The following is a 13,988-nucleotide window of genomic DNA, read 5'->3' on the forward strand; positions in this document are numbered from 1 at the left end:
CTAGAAAATGCAGAAGAAAGAAAGGGGATTGAGATGAAGAGGTTTATTAATTTTGCCAATCCTCTGTCAAGAATTGGTTCCAGAAATTCCATGCGGGAATTGAGGCTAACCAGAGATGGAGAGCTAAGCATCTAATTTTGGCCACACAGAGCTCTGTCTTTTTACCAAAGTGGAAAATTTTCAAGTAAATCACAGAGGCCCATAGAATTTGCTGAAAACAAGTCTGCAGTTCTTTAAGGCTTTCCAATGTTTAAAAATATATATGATAATTCCATGCGGTAGCCTAGGGGAAATGATCTTCACTATTATATAATTGCTCTCTAATCCTTAAGTCAACCTAATTTATTATTTTTTTTCTCTGTGGATTCCTTTCACCTCAGCTTCCCTGTATTTTGAAGAAATGGCAACTAATTTCTTAAGCATGGTTTCAGAAAACCAACAGTGTCATGTCCAATTGCCTAGAAAAATACAAATTGCATCAGTATTCTCGGTCAGATCTTGTATTTGTGTGGCTGCTTCTAGTGAGGAACACATGCACCATCTGTGGGGTTTTCCCATTTCATCCTCATCTCTTCTTGGTAAGAGAGAAAAGAGTCAGCTAATGGGTAAATGAGCTGCGTTGTCATGGGAAGGGCAGGATGATGGGAAATCAGGCAGGGTTAAGTCTCAGGACTGCCAGCCCTACCAGGATGGGGCTCACTCAGCCACAGTAAGCAAGACAAATGTGTCCCTGTGGACCTCTGAGCTGGGCCTCTTGAAAAAACAGAACCCTCAAAAGTGGCTTTTCAGGAAATCAAAAGTGAACATCAAGACATAAAAAAATAAAAACATTTCTCATTGCTTTCATGTGTCTTTGCAAGTTGCATCAGGAATACTTCGTTCCCTAGCGTTGAGGATGTTAGAAATAATTCAGCCAAACCCACACAAAGGGCCTTTCAGAAATATAGTACAATATTATTAGAATGACCAAGTAGCAACAAAGTTAGTTCGTCTTGCTTCATTTCCTTCAAAAGAGTGATCGTTATCTGTAAGTATTTATTCCTTCACTTCTCTGTCTTCTCGCTAGACTGTGAGCAGTCTGAAGAGCATCCTTGTTTTGTGGGTCACCATATGCTAAGACCTTCTACAATGCCTGGTACACAGTGGGTGGTCAAGAGACATATGTTGAATGAATAGATTTCTGAAAGATACAGACCAAACCAGAGCTTTCACTCATTACTGGTCCATTTCTTTCTTCTACTGTTGACCCACTTTATCTTAGCCAATAAAAAGCCCCAGGGGAATTCAAGAACATCCTTTTCCCCAAAACCATTGGGTCATGAGAGTGTCTTGAAAATATCAAGGCAGCCCCAATTTTCCACTGTAGTCTATCTTTTGTTGGTTAGCGGTCCTTTACATTATAGCACTCTGAAAACTGCTCTCAGTTAAAAGGTCTGTGGCCCTAGGGAAGATATTTTATTCAATTCTGGTTTATCAGCTCATATTAGGTCCAAACTGCCTAGTTGCTAGTCATATCTCAATAAGAAATGAGGGCATGTGTATATGCATGCTCAGTTGTGTCCCACTCTTTACGACCCCATGGACTGTAGCCCACCAGGCTCCTCTGTCCGTGGAATTTTCCAGGCAAGAATAGTTGAATGGGTTGCCATTTCCTTCTCCAGGGGATCTTTCCAACCCAGGGATCAAACCCGCATCTCTTGCATCTCCTGTATTGGTAGGTGGATTCTATTGCTTATTAAAATGCCCAAATGCTTATGAAAAAGGCCTTTCTTTACCTCTGTCATTCCTCATTCAAAAAGGAGTGCTGTTTTCCTAGCTTGGCACACTTTCCTCCAGGTCAAAGGGTTTCTGTGAGATTTGCTGAGTTCTGCAAAGAAGAGAGTTTAGAAAAAATTATTGTGTTTAGCCTGTTGCTTCCCAAAAGTCTGAAAATAGTCAGTGTTGATCCCTGTACCAAAAACAAACAATAAAAGCCAAACAAACAACCCCTACACAGAAACAACACTTTTTCTCTTAATTAGTGTGAAGAACTACTTCAGTGTTCCCTTGAAGACCTTTTGAGATCTAGAATACAAGATAGAATACTCATTTGGAGCCACCTTCACAAGCAGGATTCTGGCCCACACAACTCTCTCTCTACTATGCACACACCTCTTTGGCCATTATGGATAGAAACTTCTGAAACCCTGCCTACTCCCTCAAGTTTTCCCCAGTTTACCTCAAGAGAGGTGATCATTTCATTTTCTAGACATCAGTCACCTATAAGATTCAAGACTACACTGATATTCTGGAGGAAATATCAGTCTTAAAATTTTAATAGTTTTCCAGCAGATTACCAGCTGCACAAAGATTACATCTTCTCATCAGCATATTTCTGGTAAGCATGCAATACATATCTGCTGCATGAGTGAATGAATGACCAGAGTGAGTATAATCACCAACTGTTTACATACATGTGAAATCATTACATCTTAGAACAGGAAAACTGAAAGAAAAATATCTGATCTTAAATATACTCCTGTGACCATCACCCCATAATAAAGATTGTAATTTCTCCACCTTCCCCTCCATATTTCCAATCTTTTACTTGCTCACTTTTTTACAACATTCATCTTCTAACACATAATTTATGTATAATTTGTTATTAAAATAAAGTCCATAAGATAGAGTTTGTTGACTATTTTATTCACTCCTGTATCCCAAATACCCAGAACAGAGCCTGGTACATAACTACCAACAAGTGAATAAGTGAAATAATATTTATTGTATATGGGTTCTACAGATGGGAATCATTGCAGGACATTTTTAAATCCTCAGTCCCATCTGAGGATTTAAAATTCAAAATTTTAAATTTAAAATTCACGTCTGTAGAATCAGAATTTTTAGGAATATAAATTCCAGGAATCTACATTTTTATCAAGGAGTCTAGGGATCCTGGTATAGCTATCCTGAGAATCTAGTTCACCTAACTCATTAGTTCACCCAACTCACTAATCTAATGATTATCCTAAAACCCAAGGAGATAAAGTATTACTCAAGGCACACAGGCTATTTAGCGGTGCATCTAAGTGTAATAATTTCTACTTTGATGAGCTTTCCACTCCAGCTATCTATGAGCTATGTTTTCCTAATATACTTTGCTGGTACTGCCATCATGGTCTTGGAGATTAATCTACTTAGAGGCAAGAGTTATGGCTTCTGAACTTGTTTTCTGTGGTCCTAGCTCCGCAGGCAGGAACAGCATGAGGTTCCAGGTAGTAAAGGACTCTGAGGTTAATGATGCTTTTGCACAGAAGAATCACCCCATTTCCATGCTAACATACCACTATTTCCCTTTCTTCTTCTAGTTCCTAGACATCTCCATTAAATGGACCACCCAGGAAACCTTTCCTCCAAAGTACCTTCATTATGACCCTGAGAGCTCTCGTCAGCTGATGTGTGACAAATGTCCTCCTGGCACCTTCCTGAAACAGCCCTGCACGGCAAGGTGGAAGACCGTGTGTGCCCCTTGTCCTGACCACTACTACACGGACACCTGGCACACCAGTGACGAGTGTCTGTACTGCAGCCCAGTGTGCAAGGAACTGCAGTATGTCAAGCAGGAGTGCAGTCGCACCCATAACCGCGTGTGTGAATGTGAGGAGGGGCGCTATCTGGAGCTGGAGTTCTGCTTGAAGCACAGGAGCTGTCCCCCTGGGTTCGGAGTGCTACACCAGGGTATGTACCAGCCAAGTTCATTAACATCACACAGAGTCAGGTAGTGGGGGAAGTTTAAGGGAACAAGCTGGTCCTGATGACATTACAGGATAGCAAATTACAAAGGTAATGGAATTTGCTAGGTATGTACTATGTGTCTGGATGGCTGCCAAAGAACCATTCCTCAGAGGAGCACTTTGCCACGACGGGCCAATTTAGTGACAAATCTCAAATGCAGCAAATCACTCTCTAATGAGATGTGTGATGGATTGCTCTTTCTTAAAGGGACACACTCTTAGTTGCACCATTCATAGCTGATCTATGTCTGTGTTTCACTTTGGCATGGACAGCCTCAGAGTGCAGTGCTTTTGGACAAACATCAGAAATGTTAATTGATACCAAGAGAGTAATTATGCTGATATTAATGAGGCTCTGGCGTGCAAACAGTGAGTAGTTATAATTAATTATATAAAAAGTGAGAATGGCTAGGGGAACTGCAGCTCATTATTAAAAATGAAGCTAGTTTTTCCTTTGGCAGGGGAGTTGAGTGTCTGGGAGGATAACGGCTATAGCAGCATCTCTTCTATGAAGCTGATTCTTTATCTTAGACAAAACAGACTGGCAAGCCAAGAGTAAGTACTTGTCTACAAACAAAGTACTTTCTCTTTTTGCATTTTGAAGAGCAGAGATTAAGGCCACTTTGCACTGAATTTTTTAAAGCTGCAATCCACCTTTTTTTTTCTTTTTTTTTTTGCTACGTTCATGAAGTTTCAGTATCGTCTGCATGTTCTCCTGGCCTGGAAAAATTAAGAGTATTCACTCACTTTTCTGGAGGAAGCAGTATGGGTATAGATTCCAGTTATTCAATTTGAATCAGTGTTTCTCAGTCTCAGCACTACTAACTTTGGGGGCTGAATAATTCTCTTCGTGGGCAGCAGTCCTGTGCATTGTAGCATGTTCAGCAGCATCCCTGGTCTTTAGCCACTAAATGCTAAAATAGTACTCTTTCCACTAAAGTGTCCCCTGGATGGCCAAATCACCCCTAGTTGACAACCATGGGTTCAGAGCATGTGAAGTACTTGTAACCATTTTGACTTTCAGAAGTTGCAATATAGAGTCTAAATTATTATCAACATTTTAGGTTTCTGGAGAAGGAAATGGCAACCCACTCCAGTATTCTTCCCTGGAAAATCCCATGGACGGAAGAGCCTGGTAGGCTGCAGTCCATGGGGTCACAAAGAGTCGGACACAAATTAAATATATTCAAAAACTGAACTATTAAGTGTCCTAAGTTCTGAATTTTATAAAATCAGTCACAGAGGGTGCAAATTGCATGACAGTTCCTTAAAATGCCTCTAGTATAAGTCTTTGAGGGAGAAATTGGTGACACTTCCTAATTTTTACTGGATGACAATTTGCAACTCAAAAGCTAACCCAAGTTGTAGAGGGAGAAGCCCATCCAACAGAAACAGATGCATTTAATTCCATTCAGTAATTTATATATGTAGGAAAATTCATTAAGCAGGGCATTGCAGTTTGGAAACTAGAAAGTTTTGAAAAATAATGGAAATAGTAAGAATTTTACTCATATAAGCATGAAAATCTGTTTGTAGAATGAAGTAAGCACGCAACCGAAGTCTTAGCACAAAGGTACACAGAGGTTTATTTATTTACTCACCTCTCTCTGCCTAAAATATAAAAGGTTTCCAGACCAAAGAGAAGGCAAGATTCTGCAGTTTTAGTCTAAAGAGTATTTAACATTCATTCTCAGTTGTTTTGAAGTCAGATTGCCTTGTCTTCAGATTTTACAGCTGACCCTTGAACAGCATAACATGGGTTTGAACCTCGTGGGTCCACTTCTATGCAAATTTTTTTCAATAATACTACAGTAATACCTGATCCCAGTTGTGTGAATCTGTGAATGCAGAACTCTGGCTATAGAAGGCTGACTATAAAGTTATAATGGGATTTTCCAATGCAAGGAGGTTGGGTCCTCTAACCCACCATTGTTCAAGGATCAACTGTAGTTAGTTCTATTAGTTGTATAATTCTTATTTAATTGTTTATGCCTAGCATGGTGAATTCTCAACTGAAAAGCAAAATTCCTCTTGCCATTCTGTTTCACGTTTTGCCTACCAGATTATACTTTGGGTATTTCTCTTGACATTAACAAGGCAAAATCATTTACTTAGATGGATACATCCTTTTATAAGAAGTTCTGTCAATCATGAGAGAGGGAAGCCCTTTACAGAAAGGTCATTACATAAAGCCTCCACATATATTAAGAAACTTTCCTTCTATAATTCTTGGATTCCTCTTGGTAAGGAACTTTAAAGGCTAAATTACCTGGAAGAGTGTCTTGTGCCTATGACCTTCTCATTGGAATGCAGAAGAACACCCAAGCCATCAACACGTATGTGAAGAATTAAAGATTCTTCTTTGTGCAGCTGACAAAGGGAGATTTGGATCCAGATGTCTAAGACCATTTATTCCCAGAATATTCACAATAAAATAATACCATGCAGTCCATGCCCAAATACCTCTGCTTATGATACTGTAGAATTTGGTGTGGAGTTGGATCCCCTTTAAGGAGAGGAGTATAGTAAGAAAATACTAAAAAAAAAAAGAGAGACCTCTTTGTAAGGTGGTTCCTAAGATAATGTCACTGCAACCCTGGAAATGGCATTTAACATGTTAAAATTTCATGCTTGGTCTCCCCTTTTCTTTTTTTCTGCCACCTTTTTGTCATTTTTATTGGTCAATGCATTATCAAACCCTTTAGAAAAGAAAGAAGCCAGAGGTGAAAATAAAACCAAATTCACTGTGCTCTTTTTCCCTTTTTTGGTAGAGAATGCAATGAAATGGGAGGTTAAAAGTTTTAATAAATGAAGTTTATTAACTTTCTCTAACTTTCATTTGTTTCTTTAGTATTTGATATCTTGTGTCAGCCAGAATTGCCCTGGAATAGCTACATTTGAACACTGGAGTCTAAATCTGTTCAACTAGCTTACACTAGATGGAGGTATTTTCATATGCAAATACACTATAATGTATGATCTACTCAGGCATAGAGTCAAGGGTTTTAAAGATGTTTATTTTTAATAGCATCTTGGGTTGTTGACTGGTTCAAGTTTTTCTGTCAATGATTTCCCCAAATTTATCAAGTATCTTTCCACCATGAAAGAAAATGCCCTTTCAGTCACCCTTGCCTGAAATTTTAACGACTGTGCCCTTTTTAAACTCAACAGTTTAAGCAAATGGTATATCATCTTCCATTTATTATGTAACTGCAGGCTTACGCTTAAGTCCACAGTTAACTTTATTGCCACCTTCAAAAGTTTATTATAATGTTGTAAATTTTTACTTCTTGGGGTTAGCACACTTACGAATTGCTTCACAATTAGGATTCAGAAAAGAAAGAACTTCCGTAGGAATCGATTGGGATTTAACGATGTGGCATACCATGGGTACTGATTTCAAAGAATGATATTACAGTGGTTACACAGCAGTTATTTTCATGATTTTCCAGGGATAATTGTGTGGAGAATATGGCTGACAACAAGATCTTCCTGACAACTTCAGCACAGGCAGGACTAATTGAATATCCTACCCTTCTTTTCTTCCCTCTCCCATTATGTGCTTTGTAGGTAACAACAGAACACATTTGTGTTTGTATTACAAGGAGGAAAGAATGCCTAAGGGGTTCACTGTAGAAGTTTTGTTCTGTCTAATGAAGTGAAAAATGAAAATGCCTGAAGTTTCCTGCAACATAATAGTAGCAGTAAAAACCAAGTGAAAAGTCTTACCCCAACTCTGTTAAGATGGTTTCTGCTGCGAGAGTACTTGAGAACAATGTGCTAAACGGCTTGATATTTTTGTAGGAACCCCGGAGCGAAATACAGTTTGCAAAAGATGTCCAGATGGGTTCTTCTCGAATGAGACATCATCCAAAGCGCCCTGTAGAAAACACACAAATTGCAGTGCATTTGGGCTCCTGCTAACTCAGAAAGGAAATGCAACGCATGACAATATATGTTCTGGTAGCAGCGAATCATCGACTCACAAATGCGGAATAGGTAATTATGTTTCAAAATATCAATCTTCGTACCACCTCTGGGTTGAATACAAGACTCTCTGGTCCTTCTTAGTTAAACTTATATTTCCCCTTTCTTGAATTTTAACCAACTAAGACTATTCTCTGTGCATCATTGCTAAAGCCACAACTCAAAAATCTTTCAAAAAGTCTCCATCTTCCTATAATAGTGCTCCAAACCCTGACTTTCACACTTGAATCATGTTACCCACAGAAAAGGGGTGAAGTAAGATTATGTTGAAGGTCACATTATCAGAGTCCAAGTTGCAGAATGTTTTTAACCTATGCATTTTTATCACTTTTAAGCACATCTGTATTATTAGCCAAAGTATAAATTGGCAACTAAGAAGCCAAGTAATTGAGAGTACTTGGATTGGATTGTGTTAGTCGCTCAGTCGTGTCCAATTCTTTGCAATGCCACGGACCGTCCCAGCCCTCCAGGCTCCTCTGTCCATGGGATTTTCCGGGCAAGAATCCTGGACTGGGTTGCCATTTCCGTCTCCAGGGGATCTTCCCGACCCAAGGATCAAACCCAGGTCTCCCGCATTGCAGGCGGAGTCTTTACATCTGAGCCACGGTGATATAAATAGATGACAAATTAGAAAGGCAATACTGGCTTTGTTACCTGTGGTATTACTGCACCTATTGCACAGAAGTACTGAGTTCCTGTATATGTCTTAAACTCTATTCAGGAAGGGTCACTAGCTCCAAGTTCAAGGTATCTGAATGCACCCCATGTTGGTGATGACACTAATCAGGTTGGTATCCTCATCTTGTTACTCCTGCCAGCACACTAGTCTCAGACCTCCTACCAAGGACTCATCACACCGAGGATAACTGACCTTTTAGTATTTAGTCAGCTTGACTCTCTTCAAACATCTTTTTGTGCAACATAGATGTATATAAAACATAGCAACGTGGATTGGGAGATTTAAGATTTAAGCCTGGTTCCAACATTTTTTCTGTTTTATAAAAATCTTAGCTAAGTCATTCATCCTGTCTGGTTTCTTATTAAATGATGGAATGTGGGGAGGGATGTTAAAAGGAGTAACATCTAACTTTAACATTCTCTTTAATCCATTTATAATTTTATTTATATCACTCTTTGAACACTTACTATTTGCCAGACACTTTTGCTATATGGGTTTTAATCTTTACAAAAACACTGTGAAGTTTGTTCAAGTTACTGTGTGAACTTGAATGGCAGAGTCAGGATTCAAACCCAGACCTAATGAATCCAAACACAGACTCTTAATCCCTACGATAGACTAATGCTACCCAGACACTCAGCTTATTGGACCTTTTTTCTAAATGACAAGTTTTTGTGTTTGATTATTTTCCCACTTAATGTATGCTTATACTTCTGTATCCATCCTTGTTCCCAAAGATACTGTGTGTATGTGTGTGTGCAGAAAATAATATGCTATTTCAGGTTACTTTTCAGGCTTTCTTAAAGACAATGATTTGACACTGGCCTTGAAGTAACTTTTAGATACCAGCCAAGCCTTTAAAAGAATGTTTAATAGTTACTTTAAAATATGTTAATATTATATTAAGTAATAGAATTTTTGCTGTAATTTTTTATAGCAATACTATATTTTTATTAGACATTTAGTAAACTCTTCCCCTCCAAAATATTCTAAAAGAATATTTCATGGGACCGAGCTGGATTGGCAATCTGCCATTAACATCAGGCAATAGAAGGTTGATTTTATTCAAATTTTTCATTTTAGCATGCAATATTCTGGAAAATGCAACTGTGTTGGTTTTTGTCCTTTTTTTCTCTATCTCCCTCTCCCTTTCCTTCTTCTTCTTCCTGTTATTATTATTATCCATTAGACATCCAAGATTCCAATTACTGAGTGAAAGTCAAAGTGTGAGTCGCTTAGTCATGTCCGACTCTTTGTGATCCCTTGGACTGTAGGCCACCAGACTCTCCTGTTCTTGGGATTTTCCCAGGCAAGAATAATGGAGTGGGTTGCCATTCCCTTCTCCAGGGGATCTTCCCTACTGAGGGATTGAACCCAGGCTTCCTGCATTGCAGGCAGATTCTTTACCATCTGAGCCACCAGGGAAGCCCAAATTATTGAGTAAATCTTCTTAATCTTCCCACCTTCCTTTTAGACATGACCCTGTGTGAGGAGGCGTTCTTCAGGTTTGCTGTTCCTACAAAGCTTACCCCGAACTGGCTCAGTGTCCTGGTAGACAATCTGCCTGGCACCAAAGTAAATGCAGAGAGCATAGAGAGGATAAAACAGCGACACAACTCACGAGAACAGACTTTCCAGCTGCTGAAGTTATGGAAGCATCAAAACAAAGACCAAGATATGGTCAAGAAGATCATCCAAGGTATGGTAGCCTGAACTAAACAACTCAAACAGAAATCAGAACACCTGCTCATCATACAACAGAAATGAGACTATGTACCTGTTTAGTTGTATGGATGCTGTTTCCCTTTGGGAATTATTGTTGGACTGAAATAGTTTTCAAATGATAGAGGAGAAGCTGTTCCTAGATCAGTCATGCGAGGTTTTATTTTCACCTACTCTACTCTCCAATTTTTCAACTGTCTCTCTGGAAGGAGAGAAAATACATTTCAAATGTAGGAATAAACCTCAGGAAATCTGACTCTGGATCCCTTAGTAGGTGTGCGAGCATCCTGTCTGATATATCTAGAAGTTCTTTAACTATTTTAGATCTTACCTCGCAATTCTACCAAGAAACTATGTGGTATTTATCTGGTAATTCTCTCCAGAGAGAATCTAAGTGTCTAGGTATCCTCTCATTAATCCTCACAATACAGTCTATTTTAAAATTACCATTTTAATAGCACATGTCGTGAGGATTAATGAGATAAGTTCTTTAAAGTGTTTGAGCTTCTTGGAGAAAGGGGCTATTTAAATCCAAGTACTCTCATGTTTTAGTTTTGTAAAGAATCTCCTTTTGAAACTGTGTGTGTGTGTGTGTGTATTATGATGGGAGTGAATTAATACAGAAGGGAAAAGGGAGTAAGTTTCATCCAGAGTGTACTATAAGCTTTGGGATACACAGAAGAGAAAGTTCTGACTTGAATTAGCATTGGGAGGACATTCTGGAAAAAAATGGTCAGGGGGCTTTCATGATGCAATGTTAATGAGAAATCCATTCTGCTCTTCACGTGTAGTTAAATGATTGAGGAATCCTACACAACTCTAAAGCCTCAAACATCTGAAACTGAGGCAACAGATTTTAGGAGACTAACATCTTTGACAGTTGAATGCTTTCACTTGTGCAGAGTAAACTTGTCTTCTGTTTTTGGCAAACAAAATGTATTCTTTGAAAGTATAATTAGCCCTGAAGCAGAAAGAAAGGGAAGTAGAGAAACAGAGACAGTTAGAATTGGATGGGATAGAATTCCCTGTTTTATAAATGAAGACATTTTATCCCAGAAAGATGAAGGGACTTGCCTTAGGTCTTACAGATACTAAATGACTCATGTCATCAACAGAAACATTACTTACTCATCTATGTTTATGTCCTAGCTCATTACCAAAATATTCTCTAGGCCATGTGTATCCTACTGTTCTCTGGCCTCGTATTATTGGATTTTCAGATCTCCTGTGTGCTGATAATCCTCTGGTGCTATTTATTAAAGACTATTTGAAGCAACTAATTTTTCAAATAGCACATATATTGGTATCAATTAATGAAAGTTTATATTACAAAATAGCTAACTGTATTTTTTCTAAAATGTTACGCTTTTCATTTCTTCAGATTTTCTTAGAAAACTGAGAACAATGTGTCTCTAGTTTCTTACTGTTATTTTCCAAATGTGGGCTTTTCACAAAGCTCTGTTGGATGCCGAGAATACAGAAAGCATATTATTCTGTTGTAACACAAAATAATATTGAACTCAGTTCTCAGAAATAACTAGCGTGACCTGAGCCCTCCCTCAAAGGAAAGGAGGAGGTCGGCCTTTAAATTATGAAATGCTGGGGAACTCCCTTTTGCCTCGGGGTAGTTCTGTAGTGGCTTTAGATAGACTGTGTGAATGAATGTCTTGTTTTTGCTTCATTCAGACATTGACCTCTGTGAAAACAGCGTGCGGAGGCACATTGGACACCTGAACCTCACCTTTGAGCAGCTTCTAAAGTTGATGGAAAGCTTGCCGGGGAAGAAAGTGACGACCGAAGACGTTGAGAAAACAGTGAAGACGTGCAAATCAAGTGAGCAACTCCTGAAGCTGCTCAGCCTGTGGAGGATAAAAAATGGCGACCAGGACACGCGCAAGGGCCTGCTGCACGCCCTAAAGCACTTGAAGACTTACCACTTCCCCAAGACTGTCATTCAGAGTCTCAAGAAGACCATCCGGTTCCTTCACAGCTTCACCATGTACAGGTTATATCGGAAGCTGTTTTTAGAAATGATAGGAAACCAGGTCCAGTCATTAAAGATAAGCTGCTTATAACCGGAAGTGGTCACGGAGCTGTTTCCTCACCATGGACCAGATCTGATGAATGAGTAGACTGTTTCTCAGGCGCTTGAGGAGGGAACAGTGATTTCTTTCTCATCACCAAGGACTAGCTTTGACCCCAGGGCCCCAAAAGAAACTATGGTGTGGAGAAAGAACTCTTATCTCTCCCCCAAAGTATAATAAACCCCAAATAGTTTATCCAGCTGACACATCTGGTCCAGTATCTACTGCCTCTATTTTCTCTTGTTACTGCTTGCAGTAATTCAACTGGAAATAAGAAATGAGACTCCATTGTGTCTTACTAAATATCAGAATGTCTAATTTAAATAGCTTTGAGATTTCAGCTGTACTAGAGGCTTTTATTTAAAAGCCATTTTTTTCTGTAAAAGTTACTAATATATCTGTAACACTATTATAGTATTTGCTATTTATATTCATTCAGATATAAGGTTTGTACATATTACCATCCTAAAGGGAAACTGTGTAAGACTTAATTTTAGAAAGAAAAATATATATATTCTGTTTATTATGATACATGAAAGAGATAAAAATATATATTTTTAACAGAATGTTTGTAGCATTTCCTAATATGTACTGCCATTCTTCCTGTGTAGAGTATTTTTGTAATATACTTTAACCTATATAAGCTGTAATACCATTTTATAGAAAATGCATTATGTAGTCAATTGTTTAATGTTGGAAAGTGTATGAAATATAAATTATCTGAATATTAGATGCTCTGAGAAATTGAATGTACCTTATTTAAAAGATTTTATGTTTTTACTACATAAACAACATCATTAATTAAAGTTTTCAAATTATTTTTCATCGCTTCTCCTCTTGCTTTTATTTGAATGGCACATGAATGGATCTGAGGTTTCACGATTTTCCCTTTCTTTTATCATCAGGACCATTTGGGAACACTGTTAAAAATGCAGATTCCTGGGCCAATTTTTTTGAGAAATTCTAGGGAGGAGGGCAGAAACCTGCATTTTTAACATGCTCCAATGTAGTTTTTACTACACATAAGTTGAAGAATTTCTGAAGTCAAGTTTAGTAAACAAACGACACAAGCCACTTACTTATAACTGCTGCCACTAGCATCAAGAGACCAAACTATATAAGTTCTTTTGGTTGCCAGTAATGGATACTTGTGGGCTTCCCAGGTGGCTCAGTGGGTAAAGAAGCTGCCTGCCAATGCAGGAGACACAGGAGACATGGGTTCAATCCCTGGGCCAGGAAGATCCCCTGGAGGAGGGCATGGCAACCCATTCCAGTATTCTTACCTAGAGAATCCCATGAACAGAGGAGCCTTATGGGCTACAGTCCATAGGATCACAAAAAAGTCTGACATGACTGAAGTAACTGAGCAAGCAGGCATGCACTAGAAACTGGCACTATTTAATTTAAGAAAACATTAACTGGAAGGGTGATGTATTTGGTAGAATGGTACTCCCTGCCCAAATTATGTTTATACCATATTCTCCAGAATCTGTCAATGTGCTTTAGAAAAATCATCTGTCTTTGTACGTGTAATTAAGTTGTCTTGAGATGAGAAAATCATCCTTGATTATCCAGGTGGGCCCTACATGCAGTGGCAAGTGTCTTCATAAGAGACACAGAGCAGAAAGACAGAAGAAAAGACAATGTGCAGACAGAGGCAGAGATGGGAGTGATGTGGTTTCAAGCCAAAAAGCCATAAGCGAGAGAAGAGAGGAGCACTTTCTCCCTGAGAGCCTCTGTAGG

General features: G+C 38.7%; 1 protein-coding gene across 1 annotated transcript in view; it reads left to right on the forward strand.

Moving 5' to 3' along the window:
• The window catches only part of TNFRSF11B (TNF receptor superfamily member 11b), a 29,287-nt gene extending 16,217 nt beyond the window's left edge, over positions 1-13,070 (forward strand). The window contains exons 2-5 of the mRNA XM_061439085.1: positions 3,348-3,717; positions 7,578-7,772; positions 9,914-10,138; positions 11,848-13,070. Coding sequence (XP_061295069.1) covers positions 3,348-3,717; positions 7,578-7,772; positions 9,914-10,138; positions 11,848-12,236 — 1,179 coding nt within the window. The 3' untranslated portion in view covers positions 12,237-13,070. The remainder of the gene's footprint in view (positions 1-3,347; positions 3,718-7,577; positions 7,773-9,913; positions 10,139-11,847) is intronic.
• Positions 13,071-13,988: the final 918 nt, after the last annotated feature.

Source organism: Bos javanicus, chromosome 14 (assembly GCF_032452875.1).
Source record: "Bos javanicus breed banteng chromosome 14, ARS-OSU_banteng_1.0, whole genome shotgun sequence".
NCBI classification, from domain to species: Eukaryota; Metazoa; Chordata; class Mammalia; order Artiodactyla; family Bovidae; genus Bos; species Bos javanicus.